The 23,632-nt window shown below is 36.6% G+C and overlaps 1 protein-coding gene across 1 annotated transcript in view; it reads left to right on the forward strand.

Moving 5' to 3' along the window:
- EYS (eyes shut homolog) overlaps positions 1-23,632 on the forward strand; it is an 836,985-nt gene that overhangs the window by 609,099 nt on the left and 204,254 nt on the right. Inside the window, exon 35 of the mRNA XM_032185496.1 lies at positions 7,126-7,352. Coding sequence (XP_032041387.1) covers positions 7,126-7,352 — 227 coding nt within the window. The remainder of the gene's footprint in view (positions 1-7,125; positions 7,353-23,632) is intronic.

The following is a 23,632-nucleotide window of genomic DNA, read 5'->3' on the forward strand; positions in this document are numbered from 1 at the left end:
TGTCTCACCAGTGCTGAGAAGAGGGGAAGGATCACCTCCCTCATGTCACTGATGATGTTCTTCCTAATGTAGCCAAAGAGGCTGTCAGCCTTCTTTGCTACAAGGTTACATTGCTGGCTCATGATCAGCTTGATGTCCACCAGGACCCCCAGCTCATTTTCTGCCAAGCTGCTTTCCATCTGGATGGCCCCAGCACGTACTGGTGCCTAGGGCTGTTCCTTCCCAGTTGATGTCACCCCCTCCCCAGCGGGGCCATTGCTAGAGCTGGAGCCAAAGCAAGGCTGCAGCAGCCACTGGCCCTGGTGGAAGGCCTGGACCAGTAAAACCCAGCTCATGCCATGGCCAGACTGAGCCCCTGCACAGCCTGGCCAGCATTCAGACATCAAGGGGATTCTACTGGTAAGGGTTCTACATACTGGGCAACAATCCTGTGTGACTTTCCTAAGCAATAAGTGATGTAATCCAGTGATGGGCTTCCATTAAAACTCTGTCTACATAGGCTAATGTTTGTTGTGTAGAGTACCAGGTCCTGATATACTTCTAGGTGTTTTTTGCCACAGGTTTTTTTCTGCTGGGAAGTAGAGGTTGGTGCATAACTGTGAGTCTGATCTTAAAAACCTATGATCCATGATCAGTTGTCAGATCCCTTTTTCATGTCCTCATATTTGATAGATAATTAGTAAATCAATATATTTGATACCAGCCACTGCAGCAAGTTTGACATGAAATAAATTACCTTTAATTTTCCACTAATGACAGCTGTTTGAATTCAAAGTGTAATTATTTATGAGACGTTTTGGTCTATTTTAAAGACCGTAGGTCTTTGTCTTTACAATGTTAAGAAATATTATTATGCCTGGTATACTTCTAATGTTGTTAGGCTCAGACTGCTTGGAAATGCATCATGACTGGTAATACAGCAGGTAGCAAATGAAAATAAATAACAGACAGGTTTAATGGAAATGTGATTGATGGTTAATATAAAGTTAAAACTGTACACAAGAAATCAAGGTAACAATCAAGAGTCTGACAGAAATGAGGAATTTGCATACTTTATAATCCCAGCATAAGAATCACTGGGTTTAGTCAGTCCTCTTTTTTTTTTTTTTTTTTTTTTTTTTTTTAAACATTGTAACTGCTCCTGATTTTGTAATTTTTATACTGTTTCTTCAGGGACTTTTTCATAAGCACAATTTTCAGTTTTCACAATTTTCAAGAATCTACAAGTGTTTTCGAAACAGCAAGCTACTGGAGTATCCATATAACAAAATCCATGAGGGCTTTATTTCCTTGCTTTGATCAGAACATGTGGATATTAATTTTGGGAAATAGTAATAATATCTAGGCTATTTTTCAACTGTTCTACAAGTTCACCTATTTTCTCAGTTCACACGTATGAAGCATATTTTCCTAAAATGGTTGGTGTACACAGTAACATCTCAAAGAAGTCTGCTTACAGTGAAGCAAAGCCAAGAACGCAAGGTGACATTTTTGTTAACATTTTAATCTGTAGCATCCCTAACTCCTTGCACTCTTACCTTCAGCCCCTTTTTGAAAAGAGAATGAGAGCTCAGGGGAGTGGGGAGAACAGTCTGTGTATGCTTTTGATTTAACAACAGAACATTAAGTATGATCCCCAAGTGCTATAGTATAGTAGCATAGTCCTGCTATTCAGGTGATTGTACATCTCCCTAAGTGATGAAGAATGTAATATTAAAAAAAAAAAAAAAATTGCACTAACATCTATATTTAGACAAGCATTTCAAACTTCCATGTACTCAGCTATGAAACACAAGGTTAGAGGCCTCTAAAGCTCAGCTGTTTGAGCTCAACTCAAGACTAAAAACAATGTGTTGATGCTTGTAGCAAGTTACAAGATCTTTTGTGCATCATTGACCTGAGAGGCAGCAACAGGTTGGGAAATTTAAAGGGAAAAAAAAATGTGGCCTTGTTGTGTTGTATCAGTGAATCAAGTTTTTCCTGATTTATTTTTATTGCACATTGTCAAAGCTTCTAACACCTCAATTACTACATTACTTTAAACACTTCCTGGTTCTGTATTCAAATAAATGTTTTAGTTTAAACTGTGTTGAGTCGAGGTCATTACTAATTCATAGCAGCTTGAATGGATTGCGAGTGCAGCTGCAGATGTTTGCCCCATTGGCAAGCCCAGGCCAACTCTGCTCTGCTTTTGCAGTAAAAGAGCAAGCTGCAGGGAGTCTGGAAGCAGGGCTGGCACCATCTTGAAGCAAAACATCCAAAACAACACAGCAAGGCCTGACACCCTGAGAAAAACTAGCAAATGAACCAGGGAGAAATCAACCTGCCAAGAAGCTTTTCTTTATTTCTTCTCCGCTGATTAGAATGTCAACCAAAAAATGAAGCTAGGCTGCGTTATTTGTGCTCATAAAATTTCATTCAAAATACACTCCTGTGGTTCTATTTTAGAGAGAAATAGTAGCCTCTGTAGTTGGAAATCGTAGCTTCCAATGCAAGAAAGCATGACTTGCTACATTCAGGGAGATACCCCTCTCATTCAGTATTTTGCCCCTGACAACAGCTGTGACCTGATTCAGAGGTAAATTTTGTAATGGTAGTCTATAGATTATATGCCATTAGAGCAATAGTCTTTCCAATAGTTAGTAGTATGCGCTTAAGTTTATGCCCGTGTTCTTCCCAGAGTTTTTGTTAGTTTTTATTGTTTGTTTTTTTTCCAAACAGAAATATTAACCCAAATTCCCAGTAATAGCTCCCCAAAAGACCCAAATGATTCTCCTGTAAATGTCTGATTCTTTATGTAAACCTACTGTTAATTCAGAGTTTATCAAACATTAGGGTGTTTTTTTTGAGGAGAGGGAGAAAGTCATATACTTATTTTTAATTCATTATCGTTATGTATATAAATATCTGAGGGGAGGGTGTTGAGAGAATGGAGCCGGTCTCTTTTGAGTTGTGCCCAGCAACAGGACTAGAGGCAAAGGGCACAAACTGAAGCTCAGGAGGTTCCAGCTGATTAGGAGAGGGCACTTCTGTACTGTGTGGGTGACAGAGCACTGGAACAGGTTGTGGAGTCTCCTTCTCTGGAGATACGCAAAACCGGCCTGGATGCCATCCTGCACAATGTGCTCCAGGCGATCCTGCTCGGCAGGGGGGTTGGACTAGATGATCTTCAGAGGTCCCTTCCAACCCCAGCCATGCTGTGCTTCTGTGTAATCTCAGCAGGTGCCTCAGCAGTTGTAATTTGCTGTGCTAGCCTGGTAGAAGATAACAGACACGGCAGTGCACCCTTAATGCTGCTCTGAATGGACTGGCCCATATTCAGATCATGTTAGTTATTTCCCTTAGGAGAAGAGAATGGGTATAAACCCAGAAATTTCTTTGTTGTAATAGTATTCATATAAATAGAAATACTGTAATTCTGTGAATGTAAATAGGAATAATCAGGAAATCACTTATTCTTCTTAGATTTCTGAGCCTCTTATCAGCAAGTCCCCAGTCTCCAATATCTTTTTAGCATTTATTTTCAGTCTTGCTGTTATCTGCCATCTTTTTGGATGCTTTTCTGTCACAGAAAGTGGATGACTTAATCGCCTTGAAATCCCTGTATCCTCATTTCTAACAACCAGTGTGTGTGGTTTGGGTTTCTTATGCTTTGCATTATGTCACTCTTTATTCAAGGTATTTCTGAACACTTGCTTATCTTCATCTTTTTTTTTTCCACTTATTTTTAATGAAGAACTATCACCAGACCTCCTTCATAACCTTATTTTCTGTTTTTGTTTTGATAGAGCATAATGGCAAGGAGCAGAGACTTCTATGTGCTATAAAATTTCCAAGCATGCAATATAAAGATGGCATTCCTTAAAAATTGCAGTAAGATATGAAAGTCTAGTTAGGTGCCTAAAGAGAAATTTATGACCAGATGTCTTTGGGTATCTGAGTTCACATTTACAGCATCTATATAGGGCATAAAGATGTATTAGAGCTGGCTGTACTTAGTATAACCCAACATAGCCTTTTAATCTCCATAAAGTGTTTTGTAAGAAGCATGACTGTGTGTTTCTGAAACTATTCTAGTTAGTCCTCTGCTTTCTGTTTATGCTTTAAACATGTCATTTGTGATTTGAAAGTTTTCTTTTTCATTTTCTATCTTTCATTCTTTTTTTTTTTTTTCAACATTCTTTTACATGTTTGTATTAATGATGTCCCATTAAGTTTCTGAACGATGTAAGGTACTCTACTGTCTGTAAATCCCACAAACTTTATAAATATCTAGAACCTTTCATGCTGTTCATGAATGACTGATGGAGTGGGGCACTGGAAAAGAGTTTTAATAAAAAGCAGTTCTGGTTCTGATGAATTGCTCTGTCAAGCAAATGTAACTGACTAAACTTAGATGCAGTTTTACATCCTTCTGGAATTTTGTGAAACAGGGTCGGTAGAAAACAGAAGGTAGAGGCAGTCACAAAGTCATTTTTCATTTCAAAATTTTTTTCTTTACCATTTATATCAAATTTTGTGTATCGTTGATATGAATTCATGTCGTTACCGTGCAATATACAGAATACTTCCTTTTTGTAGTCAAGAGGTTAATGAAGCAGTCAGACTTGATAAAGAGTTTTGTACCTGTCATTCTTACCTCTCTGTAAGCCACATTTTAACACAAGTGATAGGGAATAGTATAACAAGCTGTTGTCTCAATTATGTTTAGGGAGCAGTAAGGGATGGGAGGGATTCCTCAGCTTTAAGACAGTTGCTGGAAGGGAAAAGAGTGTGCAGAAAATAGGAGAGAGATGTTAGGGCTGGCACAGGTACAAAGAAGGGCAGCATGAAGGTTTGGATCCCATAGCTAGAAGTGCTTAGTCTGCTAGTTACTGACCCTCATCCCCTTCCCTGCAGATCCGTAAGGATCATATCTTACCAGAAGCAGAACTTCCCATACAGCTATACCTGGGGATTACCTTCTTTCTCCTGGAAGAACACAAGGGGTTCCTATTTTCAAAGACAGTATTTATACAACTAGAGGCCTTATTATAAACAGATCTTGCTTTCCAAATGCCTCCTTTTCTCTTCTACATCTCACTGCTCTCCAGCTATCTATGGCAGTCTTTCTCTCTGCATCGGTGTCCCTTTCTAGTGCTGCCTGTATCATCACTCTGCACATCTCTCCTGTACTGTCACATAAGCCTTGTGCCCCTATTATTCTTTCCCTGGGTTCTGCTCCTTTCTCAATTGCTGTCCCTTTCTCTGAGTCCTATTAGATATTTACTTTGTCTTGAGTGATTTCTGTCCTTTCTCCATCCAGCTGCCTTTCCTTTCTGCCTGCCTTGCAGCATATATCATTGTCTTTGTACAAGTTCTACATGTGCTATATTGATGATTCAGAGAACTGCTTTTTTTTCAATAAGGAGCTCTATACATGCTATACATAATTAGACGCGTTACATTCTATTTGTTCATAATATGGTGAAGCTTGTTAGCACTTTATAAAACACAAATTCAAAAAAGTTAATTATTAAAAGCAGTTTTATTGTAGTCATGACTAAACAAGATGTGTAAAAAATATGGAAGCAAGATTTAAGAAGATGATGTCTGGAATCCCATCACACCGCTCTCTCCCCATCTACCTTGCTTCTGCAGTCACACTCAGTTCTCAAGATGCATCATCCCTCTCAAACACTTCTTTTTAAGACATGCCTCAACTTCTATGATACGATGAAGCAGAAGATTTATCTGATACAAGTACGGGTGACAAGGAGAGAGCAAAGTGTGCAGGAAGGACCAAGTTATTATTATTATTATTTAAAATAGGTTTATAATACCATTTTCACCAAAATAAATAAGAATTTGACCGCTGATTTTTAAAACATTCCCAGAAATGCTGACATCCCAGTGTGATGCTTATAAATCATCGTATGAAGTGTATATTCTCTATGTTCTTTTTTGGTCAAAACTTGACTACCATTTCAGTTAAAACTAGTCTGCCTTTCTGTAATATGATTTTTTTGATGCAGCACTGAGACATAAGAGAAATATTCAGAAATCTGAAAATTACCAATGAAGTAAAAGCAGTAAGGTATTTTGTTAGATTACTTACATGAAATCTGAAAATTCAAGTTCTGTTCTGGAAAGAGCAGAACCTCTTGACCTTCATAAAATGAAGGAAGATCGTCTGTCTCTTATTTAAAATTTAGTGATTTTTTTTAATTGTGGAAGCATATTGGGTACCATATATTAATTAGCCATGAACCTTCTTGTGACTTTTGATTCTTTTTGCTTTGCCCTTATAATAGTAATTTTGTGTCATATATATAAATTGTTCTGGTTAGTAAATCAATAGCCTCAGATTTGAATGGTTTTAGTAAGCCACAATTTTGGCGCTCTGGATGAAAACAAAAAGCAGTAATAAACAAAGCTGATAACTAGGACAAACAAGCGGCATTGCTAACTCATTTCTAGCCCTCAAGATAATAAAAATAACAACCTTGAGATAGAAAATAATTTAAAAGGAAGAAACTGTTTAACATATCAGTCTAGTAGTTAATTTGAGAGCTCAAAAGCTGAGGAGAGAAAGATAACGTCAGCTTGAACATGAAAATTTTGAGGGGGGAAGTGAAAAGAAAATTATTTCTCTTTTTTTTTCTCGTGTCCTCTCATGTATAGTAATTTATAACTAAATATAAAAGATAATATATTGTTGCACTGAGGCACTTTTCTTCTGCATATATATGCTTAATCTACTTGTATGGAAATCTTGTCTTCTAGAATGCCTCTTTACAAGAATTGGGAGCTTCAAGCAGTAAAATATTTAATAATACAAGCCTATGTTTGCTTATCACTCCACTGTTGACTTCCACCAAAAAGGAGTTATGACAGTTTGTACAAAGTGTGCTATAGGTATGGAGGTTATTTCTTGCTCCTACACAGGGAAAAACACCGTCATTATTTTTTTTGCTAGCTTTCAGGATAAGGACTTGATTTGGGATTTACTAATGCACTCGCATTTTCTTAAATATAGTCTGAATTCCTAAACAAATACCTACAGTTTTAAAATTAAGCTGAAGTGTGGTGGCAAAAGCAGGTCTTAAAATGCTTTGTTTTCATATTTTGTCTTTATCCTTTCAGGACTCCTGTACCTACACATCTGCCAACAGCATTCCCTACAGTTTCTTATGATATGCCGGAACTGCCTGAGCCTGTTCCCTCTCCAAGTTCCCCTGAATTACCATCTGTATGCCAGGAGGGACTGTGCCACAATGGAGGGACTTGTCATCCCATCTCTCTGCCTAGTGGGGCCACCTCATTTCGGTGTGACTGCCCACTGCACTTCACTGGTCGGTTCTGCGAAAAAGGTAGTTGTGGCTCATTCTTTCTATATTATTTGTGAAATGCATGTCTTACGTTCCTTTGGAATGGAAAAGGGGAAGAGGTAATGATCATTATGTTTCTCTGCTTTCCATCTCAGTTGGTGGTGGTAACTCCAAAATATACTTGTTGAGGTATTTAGAATAATATTTTTGCTGTGCGCATTAGTAAGAGTTACAGGCTTGAATTAATGAAAAAAAAATGTTATTTGTGCAAAACATTATTCACATTTTTAATACATGGCTTGAAACCTAGTATTTCTGGAAGAGAAGAAAGTTAATTTATGAAAATAAGGAAAATATTTCTTCAAAAGATATTTTTTTTAGTTTCTACAGATTGTTCTCTTTTTGCTACTGTACCTGATCCTTTGTTGAAAAATACTTTTTTTACTCTGCAGTACATTTATAATTCTATTGTATTACTACTCCTTATAGATTAATCAGATTAACATAATTTAATTAGAATTTAAATAAAATGAAATCTTTGGACAATGTTTGTTTCCTTGTAAAAAGCCTATAAAATAACTAAACAATAACTGCTAGATTTTCTCTTTAGTAATTCTAATTATTTTGCATTACCACTTTTCAGAAAGTTGGTTTGTTGTTTTTTTGTTGTTGTTGTTTGTTTTTTTTTTGATAGATATTATAGCTGTCTTCAGAAGCTGTTTTAACTTTTGAGTACAGTGGGTTGTGGGTTATTAATGGTAGTGGATAATTCACCTAGTATTAAATGTCATCTCTGGTGTACAGGAAAAGAAAGAAATGTCTAGATTGTGATTATATAACTGTAACATCCTCCTAATGAACTTCCCTGGGTATGAAATGCAGACAACTGGAGTTAAAAATGCCCTTTCCAGACTGCCAGTACTGCTGAGCTAATATCACCTAGTATTACTGTGTGAAAGTAGTACACTCACTACATGAGAAAACAACCAATGACAGCCAGCTCAGAAAAATAATTGCAGTATGTAGCTGTAGATACCAGAGAATATTACACCTTTCAGGCTTTCCAAATTCTGTAATACATTAAATCATTTATATTCAGCTTTATCAATGTTAAAACCGAATTCTCTGGATATCTTCTATACAGTTCAAAACCCTGTAGTGTAAACCCAGTACTACTACTACCTTAAGAGTAAAACTAGTAATACTACCGGTATTACTAAGAGTAATACTAGTAATAGTAATACCAGTAATACTACCTTAAGAGCAAATTAAAAGCAGAGGACTACCACAAGATGTTACCACTGTAACTAAATCTCTGATGATTAGTGTTATAAGTTGCCCCCTTAATTAATTTTCAGAGAGCATTGCATTAATAATAGAAAGGAATTTATTGAGTAAGCAACAGCAAGCAAAACAGCGCTGGGCGGCCGGGGAGTCTCGGCTCCACCAACGGCGCGCACCTCACCCCCGCCAGGGTCCCTTTTTATGTCTTGGTAATTCTGGGATTACGCAGCACATCCTGGTATATTCTGCGACTGCACGCACTGTTGCTAGGGGGTCGTCTCTGTCCCTCTGGTGGTCGTGAAGATGAAGGCCGTAGTCTTCCTCCGCGTTGTGGTTCAACTTCTTTTTTTTATTTGGTCATGTTGGCCCAGCGTGAGACAGGAATGCAGGATGTTGATACACTAGTTTAGCAACTTATCAGGAGATGGTTACATGAACTTTGCAGCAGTGTCTTTGAACAAAAGAGGCAACTGAGATGCAGAAGGAGAGAAGGGGAGGGGGTTCTCTTTTTTGTTACATTAAGCAAAAGAATTTTCATAGTGTCTAGCCAAGTATTATACATCTTACTTCAGCAGGGAGCTTTTGCAACTCCTGCTCCTCAGACGGAACTCCTTGTTTTATAATACAAAAGACAATGAACAAACATTTATTGTGTATTACAATTAGGACCAAAGCATCCTATTTTAGACACACTGGTAGCTATTCCATTCAGTAAAATCAGAATACAAACTTAAAAAAAAAATGTAACAGGTAACTCCTTTTGAGAATATAACCTCAACTATACAATCATATAACCTTTTAATGGCTGAGTGTCTAGTTTCTGTGAGATATCTTCTCTTTTTTTCTAAACTTGGAAGAGGTGCCATTTGCTTTGCAGAAGCTTGCAGGCATGCTTGATGAACAGATTTGAGCAGCGATCCATTTTTCTGCAAAGGATGTGTTTTAATAGTTCTGGCACTGAAAGAAAAGCATTTATCTTCTTTTTTTCTTCCCATTGTATGAAGGAGACAAATTAAGGAGTTCCTCTTTTCACAGAACTCTGCTTTTACACTACACAGCCTCACCTTCAGTACACTGAATAGCTCCCTGCCTCGTGCTTGTCACTCCTGGGTCAGCCCGGGCTGCGGTGTGTGACAGGCTTATTGGCAGCTCCCTGGAGCATCAGATGCTGCCACATTCTGTGCTCGTGTAGATCAGGATCAGATCTGATGTATTCTCTATTTAGTGGCTGAAAAGCAACTGTAGCATAATGTGATTTTATTTAGTCCTGACGTTTCTACAAGACTGATAATTTAATGTAAATGAGATGAGAAAACACCCAGTCCTGTCATTACAATGCTTTGAAGGTGAAGGTCCAGTTCTTCAAAAAGTGTGGGAAGAACTCATTATTGTAGAACATACTACATTAGAACCCGTGCATTTGTTTGTCTTATATCTGGTTTAAGATGCATGACTTAATTTCTCGGAAGAAACTGTATATTTCTGATGGCATATGAGACCATCTCCTAGAGTTAAAGCAAGCGAATGTCATTATCTCACTTACGTGGTTTGATTTGGTAGTGTTACATTATATTCAATATTGCCTTTTCCTATTAGGTTGTTCCTTAACGGATAAAGTACAGCAGCTAGTTCTGCCCTTGTGAGAAATATGTTGAAGTCAGAAACATCATTACGGGTACATTAGGTATAAGCCAGGTTTCTTGTAGTGTTTTTACTCTGTTTAATCAGATACTTCTAAAATCTGTAATATGTTTAAATGGCAATTTTAAAAAGTAGAAATGTATTTCCATTTTTCCAAGATAATAGAAAATAATGTATGCGAATCAGTGTATTTGCTAAAGTGAAATTGAAGATATCAATGCTGGATGTATGCCAAAGTGAGTATTTAGTCTAAAGCATACATGTGAAACCATCTGAAGCCCCAGTTCCCTTTAATACTACTTTCAATATTTTCCCTTTTTTTTTTTCTTTTTTTTTTTAACTATGACTTACCAAAGTTGCCTGGAAATGAGAAGTTGCTACAAGCTTTATTTTAAAAACTCTAATTTAAAATGCAGTGTAGAAAATTTGCCACCAGTGTAAATTAATCTTTATTACTGAGCAGTCATGCAACAGAAAGAAAGGATTGCATAAATAGGGAATACAGTGAAGGGTAACCCCAGACGTCATGGCTAAATACACCTTTATTTTTCTTTCTGGATAAATAAGCTTTGACTTTAATATGCAATGTGTATGTTCTTTCCTCCATGAAACAACTCCTTGTTAGCTAAGCTGTTTTATCTGCTTCATCGTGATTTCCCTACACACAAGTGAGAGAAGCATAATGTTTCTGTTCTGACATGACGGCAGATGGTTGTCTATTACGGTAAAGTTCATAGTGGTAGGTTTAGAATATCACTGTCTTGCATGCACAAAGAAAGTATGACTCTGACTGCTAATTATATGATTAACATTTTTAAAGTCTCCGAATTTTTTTAGTATTCTGTAAAAGTTTTATAAATTGTTCAATCAAAGAATATTTAAATGCCGTATGTTAAAACCAGGAAATCATCTGTTTAATTTGATATTTTGCCTGTGTATGTGCTGTACATTACTTAAAGGTCAACTCCTTTGGCAAAGCTGCAAAACCAGGAGCAAAGTGGGAGGCTGTTAAAGGCATTTATCTTTTACCGGTCCAACCTTGAAATTTTGCTGCATTTATTCCCTGAGACACACTTGTTGAATACCTGATTTATTGAGTAATAATGGTAATACAACCTTAAACATTAAAGATTTATTTTACTAGCAGTTCTTCTATAATTTTTTCATAACCTAATATTTCTGACTTGCATTGTTGACTAATATCACTGAAGTCAGACTTTTTTTGTGTGTTTGTTTTTGAAAATAAATGTAGTTGGTCCAGGTTCCATGAGGCAATGATTTCAATCATATTTAGTAGGATAGAATCTCATATCTGTAGTAGGTTGAAGTTCTACTTATCTCCTCAATAATGTTTATACTGTGTATACGGGGTTTTAAACAAGTCTGTAACTATTTACAACATTAAAAAAAAAAAAAAAAAAGGGCAGTTCTTCATGCTTGCTTTTCTCTCTACATTCAAGTCTCAGTCTGAGGTACCCAGCAAGAAAAACACAATGTTTTTCCTCCCATATCCTCTCTTTTTCCAGAATTCAAGTGCTGTTTTACCCATTTTCTCCTCCCTCAGAGTGATTCCTAAACCTGAAGGACTCTGTGAGCAGAAAAATACAATGTGTTCAAGGACATGTATTAACTCTGACCACTGAAACGTGTTTACCAGCCAGGTTTTGGAGTCTCCCTCCTGAAGGACTTCAAAAGTCATCTATCTGAGCATAGTCCTGGACAACTTGCTCCAGGTGGCCCTGCTTGCGCAGGAGGGTTTGGTCTGGATGACCGCCAGAGGTCTGTTCCATCCTGTCCTGTTCTGTGATTCTATGAACTGCATATAATTAATTTGATGCCATAAACTAGAGCCAATGTCTAAACTTATATCTATTGATTTAGTGCAAAACACATTTATTTGTGTATTTACATACAAAAACAAACAAACAAACAAACAAAAATAGATCAAATGGCAACACGAGTTTTAACTTCAGATTTTGAATGTTTTTTAAAGTATGACTTTAAAAATTAAGAGCAAAGTAGGATAGAAAAAAAGTAGAATTTAGCCAGAAGTTAAATAACGTAGTGTGTTGTATATTGCTTTGATACTCTAGTTGCCTGTATAGCATGTTGTGTGTACGAAATGGCTAGCTTTTCCCATATGGTTTATTTAATAAAATAAAATTCAACAGAAATACTATTTTTGTGAGCAATGTAAAAAGGAGTCATCTAATGAGCTTTAATGCACTCGGTACTTTCACTCATGTATATAATCTTGCACTTTGAATACAGGACTACGCAGACCTTGTAAAGTATAACTTGATAACAATACTTAATATTTTTCTGCTTTGCATCTGTAAGTAATCACATGGTGATACAGTGGGGGAGCAAACAACACAAAGCTTTTTGTCACCTTCACGATTTTGACTCTGTAGTAAGAGATTCTATCAGAATTCAAATTGCAATTGAAAAGTATTTCACATATAAACTAAAATATTGTATCTGTTTAGTGTATCTTCTCTGTAAATGTAATGGGTCAAAATCTGATTTTATGTACTCCAGTTACCACTTCCAGTGATGTAGGTGGAATATCCAGCTATCACTGAACAAAGTGGTGAGTTCATTCTGATAACCTGGGCCAGGCAAGTTTAATGAGCTGATCAATGGACCAGAGGATTCTCATGGCCAGCACAACTCCCAGATGTTCACATGGGAAACAAAGTTTAAGAGGAAGCTGTATCTGTCCTTCCATCTTGCAGCCTTTTGACTTTCTTCTTCCTCGTTCAACTGTTGGTCTCTTCTGTTTTGCTTTCCTTGAGATAAGTCTGACTCTTCAATCACCAGGTTTATAGAATTATCCACTTCTTGAACACCCGCCTGCTTCAGCCCTACCTCATCTGTTTCTTCTTAGAAATGAGGATTCAAAGAGCTGTGGAATTCAATAGTCCACTTTAACAAGTGCAGTAGTGTATGTGATGTGGTCAGGGCAAGAGGAAATAAATACATTCAGTGGATTTAATTCCAAAACCACTGAAATAAAGTACAGCGAAATAATATAAAAACTCACAAGCTATAAAACAGAAAAAAAAAAAAAAAGAAAAAAAACATAGCATGTATCATCTCTAAGTATCATGACAACACGTATCTTTTATTTTATCTCTAAATGGCAGGAAAGTCGGTACCTGTTTATCATTAAAAAATGTACATACAGATAACTGAATTCCAGAATAGTTTCAACACTGATTTTTTTTCCACAGCTTTTCCTAAGGAAACTAGATTATTTAAACTATTTTCCTCTTTGAAGTAATTGGTATGAAGGAAATACTGTACTTAAAATTAAATAAAGTATTTGAAAGTTTTGCGATCAAAAAAAAAAAAAGTCACCTATGCTGCAAATATTTAATTATTTAAGTTGCATGATTAAAGGGATTTTTTGTTGATGAAATATTTTTTTGTGTAACTGCAGAATTTTTTTATTGGTTGATGTAATATTTTAATTTCTGATCATTGGCTTATATTTTAAATAAATATTTTATATAACTTATATATTAGCACATATCTTACAACATGATGTCACACAAAGGCTTTTAGAAATCAGTCCATGCATGGATGAATATGGAGATGACCACAAAAGTCAGAGATCAGTGTCTCTTCTATATAACTGCTGTTACATAAACTAATCATCACAGTTTTTCAGTGAGGCTCAGACTGTAACTTCTTGGCACATTCAGCCTTATATTTGTGCAATACAGAAACATTTTTCAAAGCAAATGGCTCTGGTTCTTGAGAAGAGAGAACCCTTGGTTCTTGAGGGCAAACAATCAGTTTAGTCCATCATTGATTTTCCAAACTAGTTGGCAGGCAGATTATTTTCTGTTTTTGCTGTCCTACATATTATCTTGGAGCTTCTCACTGTATGTGGTTAATACAGTATGGTCTTGTCTTTCAAGTACATCCACCTACCTCTTCCTGGAAATAGCTCACTTCCTATAACCTTGTGTAATTGACTTGCCTGTCAGTCCTGGTGGTTGCCCATTATAAAAGAAGCTTTCATCTATAAGGTAGATATAAGAAAGTAGTGTATTTTGTCTTCTCTTTTTCACTGTTATTAGAAACTCTCATCAATTTCACATTGCAGTTCTGAAGCACAACGTGAAACAATTTCCTTCCTTATTAACACAGGATAGAAGGAATGAGCATGCTCTAGATTCAGTGAAAAGGGAGCTTCCTTTGGGGCTTCAGCAGAAGACAGAGAAGGAGAGCAGTTGTCCTTGTCAGACTGGAGTTCCAGTGGGCTACGTTCTCTTATGTATGCTTCAGGTAGTTTTGTGAAGTATTGCAGCCACAAGAAGGGGAGTGAGGAAAAGAAGCAGAACAGGGAGTTGACATCTGTAATACTGTCCGATGTAGCATATGTGACCAATATTGCGTATGTGGGACTCTACTCACTTTTCTGAAAAGTAGCAAGGTGTGACATACCTTCACTTGATTTCAAATAACATGGCCACGAGAGTTACTGATGATCCTAGGCATATCCACATTTGTATGCATAGATGTGCACACAACCGGAGTTAAAGGAACTATTTTACATAGCAGTAGAGAAGAATAAATATTTGATTTGCTGATATGAGACTGCAGATTTTGTGAGCAGAAACTTTTGAAAGCTCTTTCATTATTTTTCAAAGAAGCGGACAAAAATAATATTATGGAACTTCCTTATCAAATATTGAAGGATTAAATCCTTGTGCTTGTCCTCTTAACTGCTTTTCAAACTTAGAAGTCTCCCATCGATGATGTAGATTTGAGAAGCCTGGATAAGCAGATACAGTTTATGCGGTTTGTGCCAAGTATAGGCATTGATATACAAGCGTCTTTTAAATGAAGAATCAGTATGTTCTGGCAGTGTGAGCAGAATCTACAAGTCAAACTAAAAAGGAATTCCAATAAAAAGCAAAATTCTGTAGGTTATTCTGAATAATCATTTATGTCTGGGGAGTTGTATATACCTGAATAAATAAAATATGCCTGAAGCAGGATGAAATTTGGAGCTAAACCATTATATAAAATAAATAAATACATTTAGACATATTTCCATTGATTTAATTTTGTAGTAACTTTTTAGCTTAGTAATTAAATTTATAACTTTTTTTTTTTTTTTTTTTGTAAACAAATATAAAAACTAGCTATTTGTAAACATAGCTGTTTTAATAATAATTGCATGTATTCAGACATGGTATGAAATTTCCCCATCCATGCTAGTCTCTTAAGGTCAAGTCTAATGTAAAGTTTAGATTCACTTGGACAAACTGCTGATCCATAGCTGGGAAATGACTCAGATATTTCATCCCTTGAGGGATCCATTTGAAGTTAGAGCCAGATTGATGTGCTCTCAGTCAGTATTTGGAGGTAGGGTTCCACGTTTTTTTGTATTATTGTAATTGTGTTAAGTCAGTGATACTCATCCTGGAACTTCTAACAGCAGACAAAGTTTTTGTCTGTGAGTATTGTCACTTTGTTCACAGATTTTGGAAGGGGTCATTCTTTATTCTCTACTAACTATTAATGCCATTATTTAGGCTCTGTGTCCTCACCACACCTGATTTCTGTACTTTTTCTTCTGAAAAAAACTTCAGGCCAACAGAAGAAATGTAACCAGGAAAGGTGGATTTTTCCTTCCTGAAGTTCTGACAAAGCATTTTCTCTGTTGTTACCTTTTATCTTCTTCCTACAGTCTTTGGACTTTTGAGAAATCCCAGTTGTGCCATCATGCACAGAATTTGTATAGGTTTGAAAAATATCTAGTGAGAGGGGAACAAATCCAGTCTTATATTAGCTGCACAGTCACCTGGACCTGGCATGTGGTTCCTACATTTTCTTCCTTCATAGTTCATAAAATTACGGAGAATATAATATCCCCAATCTAATGCCATTTTATTTTATCAGTTACTACATATCGGGTTCATACTTGCTTAAGTGTTTTTTTAAATTGAAGGAAAACAGGAGGGAAGAGCAGCTGGGCTCACAAGTGGTAAAGCAATTTTGTACTAATCCTTCTTCTGCCCTTCTGAACTGTTTGGAAGAATTTTACCACCTTAGAAGCAAGCGTCAGTGTAACTGAGCTTTAAGATAATTTAATATTACACTTTCATCCAATTTAGAAATCATGTCCTAGATCCAGTGGAGTGTGTAAGCTTTACATATATCTAACTGTAAGAGTATAAGGCATATGCATAGTTCACAAGCTTTGTGTTAATCACAGAATCACAGAATTTTGGGGGTTGGAAGGGACCTCGAGAGATCATCAGGTCCAACCCTCCTGCCAAAGCAGGTTCCTTAGAGCAGGCTGCCCAGGTTGGCATCCAGATGGGCCTTGAATATCTCCAGAGGAGACTCCACAACCTCCCTGGGCAGCCTGTCCCAGTGCTCCATCACCCTCACTGTGAAGAAGTTCTTTCTGATGTTGGTGCAGAACTTCCTGTGCTCCATTTTGTGGCCATTGCCCCTGTCCTCTCCCTACAAACCATTGAAAAGAGGTTGGCTGAATCCCTCTGTCTCCCACACCTCAGGTATTTATAAACATTGATGAGATCCCCTTTCAGTCTTTTCTCTAGGCTGAACAGACCCAGGTCTCTCAGCCTTTCTTCATAGGGGAGATGCTCCAGGCCGCGTATCATCTTTGTGGCCCTCTGCAGGACTCTCAGGAGATCCCTGTCTTTTTTGTACTGGGGAGCCCAGAAGTGGACACAGTACTTCAGGTGAGGCCTGACCAGGGCAGAGTAGAGGTGGAGGATCACTTCCCTTGACCTGCTGGTCACACTAAGGACTCTGGCATTCTGCTACATCAGATCCTGAACTGGGATCCATCCCATTCCTAGTTTGGTCACTTATGTAGCTCATCAGTTAAAAACAACCTGCATCTCAAACCCTTCCAGTGCCCTTTGTGAAATTGCAAAGGATCATGGCAGTTTTCTATGATTACTGATTAGGACCAGATTAAAAGCTTGATTAAATGACAGCTTAAGACACACTTTAGTTATATCTAGAGGGAAGGTAACAAGTGAAGAAGGAGCTTTTTTAGACAGGGAAATAATTTATCACAGCACCAACCAATTGTAACAGCTGGTGTCCCAGTCTCTGTAAAACTATTTACCATTGCAATTGCCACTTAACCCAAAATCAGGATCTTTGGAACTCCTACAGGGTCTGGTATAGGAGTATTGGTATATATTTCATGAGTCTGGTCTAGGAAAGTACATTCTGAAGTCTGTTGGACTCTAATAGCTTTGAAAGATGACTCTGAAAACAGTTAAGAATTGTGATAAAAATATTAGAAAGAGCCATCAGTTTGCTAGTATGTTCTTCATTCTGTTTTCATATCCACTCACATCTAGTCATGAGCTATTTAAAATTATTGTTTTTAGGCATTGCACAAAGATTTATTTATTTATTTATTTATTTATTTATATTTTTTTTCATTTGGATATTATTAGAAATGAGATAGCTGTAGCATTTAGATATAAAGGCTTGCATGCATAGGCACTTCTAAAGAAGTTATGCTTTTATTTCTGGGAGAAAAAAAAAAACAGTGGATAAAAAAAAAAGTAGACAACTCTTTCTCTCCTCATGTAAATCAGACCTATGAAATTTTGACATTTTTAGCATTAGGCATCTAAATCACTTTCTTTAACGTGGATGAATGTTTTCTTGTAATAGTAATCTTTAGGAGAATTGAAACAATTTGATAACAAACACCATTTTAGACGAGAACAGATAACAGAAAATGAAATAATGATGAGTTTAGAATTTGCAGGAAGAAGCTTTCTTCCCTTCATTTTCTGCTTGAAAATATTAGTATAAAAATTGATTGTCTCTAAAGCCTGTAACCTATTCAGCTGCTAATCTCCCAGCTCCTTTGAGTCATTTTTTCATTCAAAGATAACCATTGTTGCACAGGTGACAAATGTGGGGGTTTTTTCTTCCTTTCCTTCTCCATTTATGGCATTTGCTGGAAACACCTTCTTTCAGTAATGCCTCAGTTGCTGCCATTTGTTCTGTTCGTGCTAATTTGCTGATAATCAAGTCATCTGCAGAAATGTTATGTGTCTCCTTAGGCAGGATGGCAATGCAACGGCAGTCTGATTTTCTGAGCCTGGCTCACTTGTGTTCTTCCATGGGAAATGCCATGTACTAAAGCGGGCAAGGTATTAAATAATCTCCTTGAGTTTTATTACATAGCCTCTAAGAAAGAGACATAGAAGACTGGGTTTGATTTTATAGCACAAAATAAACAGTAGTTAGTTAGGTCTTTTACCATTGAAGTCACCTCTGTTCCTGAGGTAGGATAACTGCCTAGGGTTGTGCTGCTTGATAGTTTGGTTTCAAGAGCGTTGCAATTAAAAACAGAGGGGCTGTTTCATTTCTGGATCCTGAGGTGTACAATTTCGAAAAAGAATGTCTGACATTTGCCTTTTCATGCATCTTCATGGAACTTTGCTGCTTGTGTTTATATAAAACTTTAAACTATTATTGTTTTAGGAGGAGGAAGATTTACAATGCGAATATTACAATGTCACTGCTTTGATGCTCCTCAAAATAGAAAACTTCCGTTTGAGGACAAGAAGACAGCTTCACTTGAATAATGTAAAATGTCAGTTTTTCTTCTGGTATTGAATTGTGTTTTTGTTTGTTTGTTTTAACATTTTTTTTTTTAATTATATAAATAAAATCTGCAAGTCCTTATATATCAAAAATATTTTAGCTATTTTAGCTACTGGGAAAGTTGTGGTTAAAAATATGAATTTTCTAGTAGCACAATAAAGTATGTTCTACAAATGTGTAGATCAGTTCTGTGCAGAATATATGGATGTTTTAAAGCCTGCAACTGTGTGTGCTTCAGTGGAATTAAGCAAAATGCTGAATACACCATCAAGCAGAGCAAAGGGTTGAGACATTGCCCAAGGAGAAATCCAAGCCCCTGTTAGTTTCCAACTCTCTGTTAGATTCAGGTTTTAGGCATGAAATTGCACAAGTGAAAATAATTTTCCTAAGTGAACCCTAGTGCCCTGTACCAAGGATTTTCTTCTGTAATGAATTCTTTAGCCTCAGAGCCTGGAAGCCTGTAACAAACAAAATAAAACCACTGCGTTGTAAACAAATAATAAAAAAATCTTGCACATTGGATACGATGGAGAATATGCAAATACGGGAAATAAACCAAGAAAATAAAGGCAAGCATCCTATTAGTCTCTACCAATCATAATAGGATGTAATTGGGTAATTGTCAGCAGATTTTTTAGGATAGCGACTGAAGATCTAAGAGCTTAAAAATGTTAACATTTATGAGACAACTGCAGAGAACTCCTGCTAAAGCTCTTGATGTACCAGAAATCTTGGCCAGATAATCACAATCCTGAAAGTTGTTTGAATTACAATGATTGCTTTCTGAAAATACCAGCTGCTGGCTGCAGTTTCCAATGGAAAACTATAGATTCATCTGACTTGCAAAAACATTTTCCAACACATGGCATTATTCTTAATACTATCTCATGGAAATAATCATAGCTCCTGTTACTTTTTCTTTTTATTAATATCAACAATCTGTTTCAGCAACTGGTGAACTTCAGCAAAATAAAGAGCATAAATCAATCCCATATTTATATTAGTAAAAATGTATGATGTGGCAAAGTACTGCACTGAAAATTTTCTTTCCAAGTTTAACAGCAGAAGCCTAGTCCCTGTTGGATACCTGTCTGTTTGTATTTCTTTTCTCATATAACAGGGAATATACTAGTGTGGGGTTGTTTTGTTGTTGTTGTTTTGCAACACAGTACAAAAAGATTTATCATTGCAGGCTTTTCTGAGTTTTAAATTATTGAGTTGTTATTCTTAACTCTTAAAAAAAAAAAAAAAAAAAAAAAAAAAAAAAAAGAAAAGGAAAGCATCCTTTTCTTTAAAATGGAGAGGCATGGATTTCATGGAGGGACCACTCAGCTGGATGGTCACACTCAAACAGGTGTGATTAATAGCTCAACGTTCAGGTGGAGACCAGTGATGAGTGGTGTCCCTCATGGATATGTATGGGTACCAGCACTATTTAATGTCTTTGTTGGTGGCATGGACAGTGGGATTGAGTGTACCCTCAGCAAGTTTGTCAATGACACCAAGATGTGTGGTGTGGTTGATACTCTGGAGGGAAGGGATGCCAACAAGAGGAACCCAAACAGGCTTGAGAGACATTAATAAGGTGATGAAGTCATTTGGTCACTATAGATACACTAAGAAGCTGAAGACATTTAAGAAAAGGAGGGAGAACAGGATAAAGAAACTACTTTGTCACCTAACAGCAGGTAGGAGAGTTTTCTGAGATTGGGGGATAGGGCAGCTCAACACTGAAAATATACTCGAAATACTAATCTGGAAAAGCAAAATAAAAATTAAATGAGTTAAATAAAAATGTTCTTGTAAAAAGAACATCTAAATGTTCTTTAAATAAAAATTAAATAAATGTTCTTCAGCCTTACACTTAATCCAGATGGAAGTGTTTACAAAAAATAAAATAAAATCTTGGACAGAGAGTATGCTAATACTCTTCCTCAGAACTATATGAGGAAGGAAACTAATGTTTTATACTCAACATTTGCCACAAAATCTTTCAACTTGTGGTGTTATCATCATATCCCACAGCAGAGGTGGCCTACTGAACAGGATTTTATTGTTGTTGAAGGTACTTTCAACAGGGACCCCTGCATTTGCCTGTATTTTCTGTTACCTCTGAAAATACATCATGATTTCTGCATTTCCAGAAAAGAGTTCTTTGCTCTTTCTTCTGGCTCCATTAGTGGTACATTGAAATCCTGCTGAGTTGTTACAGTTTCCAAAGCAGCAGATTAATACTATACAATTCTATTTATGCACCTTATTTTTCACTTAATCCACCAAAAGTATGTAGGACTCTAACTCTATGAGTAGTGATGGTAAGGCTTAGTCGTAATAGTTGGTAAGGCTTAGTCATTTTGCATGGCATTAGGATTGTAGAAGTTTCTCTATTACCTTCATTTATCTGTGCCATGGTTTCTTGCTTGTAACATGGATATTTGCATTCTCAGCTTTAAAAGGTTCTCTCCAAAAAGTGTCTTCCCCCTTAACATTTGATTCATGAATTTTTGAGAGGATATAATCAGACAGTGTCTGCCCCTCCCTTCCCCCCAAATAAATAAATAACTAAATAGAAATGAGGGAGAAAAATGCTGAAGTGGTCTGTGGAAATACTGCAAAATGTCATTAAAAGTAGTGTCTTGACTAGTAATAGAAATGCTCCTTATTGAATCTGACCAACACTGTTTCTTTTCCCTTCCCTTCCCTTCCCTTCCCTTCCCATTACAGACCTTGCAATATTGATATTACGTCTTTATTTCTTTTCTGGCTTTGTTCCTCCAAATAGTAATAAAATGGTTATATGCAATTGCATATAAAGAGCATACAAAAACACTATATTTCAATTTCATAGCAGTTTATTCTCTTTTCTTGTGGTCTTTGTTTATTCTCCCTTTCTTTCTGTAGCTGTTACAAGTTTTTGCAGCTTGCCAACCCACCAAGTGCAGAGTGAGCAGAATAGAAAAAGACTGCCTGCACCTCTGTTTTAATGAGCCATGGAACATCTTGGAACAGATAGGACATCTTCTAACATCTCCCTGTATTTGACAACCTCTTGTAAGCATTACAAGCAGAGCAGTCCTCCAAAAGACAAGGGAGACCTAGTCTGAGGGTTTTTCAGTCTTCACTCAGATAGGAGGCAATGTCTTCTGCCAGGTCCACTGTTGCAAACTTGCATCTCTATTTTCATAGTCTAGTTATATGAAAAATTCCCAGTCCAAACCAGTTTAAATTTAACAGATGTATGCACATGTACATGTATGTTGCATATCAGCTACACTATTGCTCTGTCAGGCAGTCTTAGCCATACAGCAGCTGCCCAGCTCACTCACCTAGAACAGTGTTGGTTTTTACTAATCTGCTCCTTTCACACGAATCGGCAGAAGATGCGTATGTGGTGGTTGTGGTTCCAGGTGTTTGCGGTGGCCCTGGTGGTGGGAAGGTGAGGTCAGTGCTACTGCGGTGTACCATGTCCCATTTAATAGAGAATGGGGATGAAATGAGAACTTAAAGTGAGGTTCTCTAACCAGTTTAGTACCAGTTTATGTACTAAATGCTCAGTGAAAAAATATTTTTACCTAATTTAAACAACAACAACAAAAAAAAACATTTTTCATATGCTATCTGCACATACTTAGTGTGCTTTGTGGTTATTTATAAATGATGATGACAGTAACTGTGAAAACTGTTTAATACATCAGTGAACATTTCCATATGATGAGGCTGACAGGCTGACCAAATAGTGGCACAGGCTGCCCAGAGAGGCTGTGGGGTCTCCTTAGAGATCTTCAAAAGCCACCTGGACCTGGGCCTGGGCACCCTTTGGATGGCCCTGCTTGAGCAGGGGTTGGACCTCATGGGCTCCAGGGCCCTGCCAACCTCAACCATTCTGTGATTCTGTGCTGTGTGCTAAACAAAATCTGACTTCAGTTCCCTCTTGGTAGAAATCTGGGTGCAGTTCTACAAAGAAACGTATTTAGTCTGACCAAGTCCAACTTAAACTCTTTTTCTTGCAAGAACATGAAAGTTTTCCTATTTTCATCAGTGAATAAAAACTGAGCCATGAAAAAAAAAAAAAAAAAAAGTAAAAAAAAGGTTTATGTTTGGCTTGTTGGTGTGTTTGTGATTATTTATTTATTTATTTATTTTCTGTTTATCTTTTCTGTGCTATAATTCAAAGGCTATAATTTTTTATTCTGACAGAAAATTGAAAACTTTGTAGAAAACAGGTTATGGCAGCACAACTACCAAATAACTACTCAGAAGAATAATGATGAATGCAAAAACTTTGAAAAGGTTAACTTTCAAATATCTTTTATCGTGTTTGTAAATATTATTTCTTTCACCATTAATGTTTTTGGACAACAGCATGTGTAGAATAAAAACAGTATCTTTATATTTCCATTCCATATTTCACTACAGTATTGTGAGCTTCTTAGTTCTTTTGTGACTGTGGGAAGTCTGATAATTCATATCAACGGCTTGCAAAAGCTAATATAATATCATAAAGAGCTCAATTGAATTAGCAGCTATTGTGACCTTCAAAATTAATAGAATGTGGTAAAGGTGAAATGGAAAATCTCATGGAAATATGAGGTTGAAATTTTGTTAACATATTGGTCACCTAAATAGGTGATGAAAGGAAATGGTTGGAGAATTTCAATAAAAACCTAAATACCTTTACTGCTATCAGAAAATATAATTTCAGAAAGTACACCCAAATACTTCTGTTACAATTTGAAGTTAGTAATTACTGTGCTTTGCCT

The sequence above is a fragment of the Aythya fuligula genome, chromosome 3, assembly GCF_009819795.1.
Source record: "Aythya fuligula isolate bAytFul2 chromosome 3, bAytFul2.pri, whole genome shotgun sequence".
NCBI lineage: Eukaryota > Metazoa > Chordata > Aves > Anseriformes > Anatidae > Aythya > Aythya fuligula.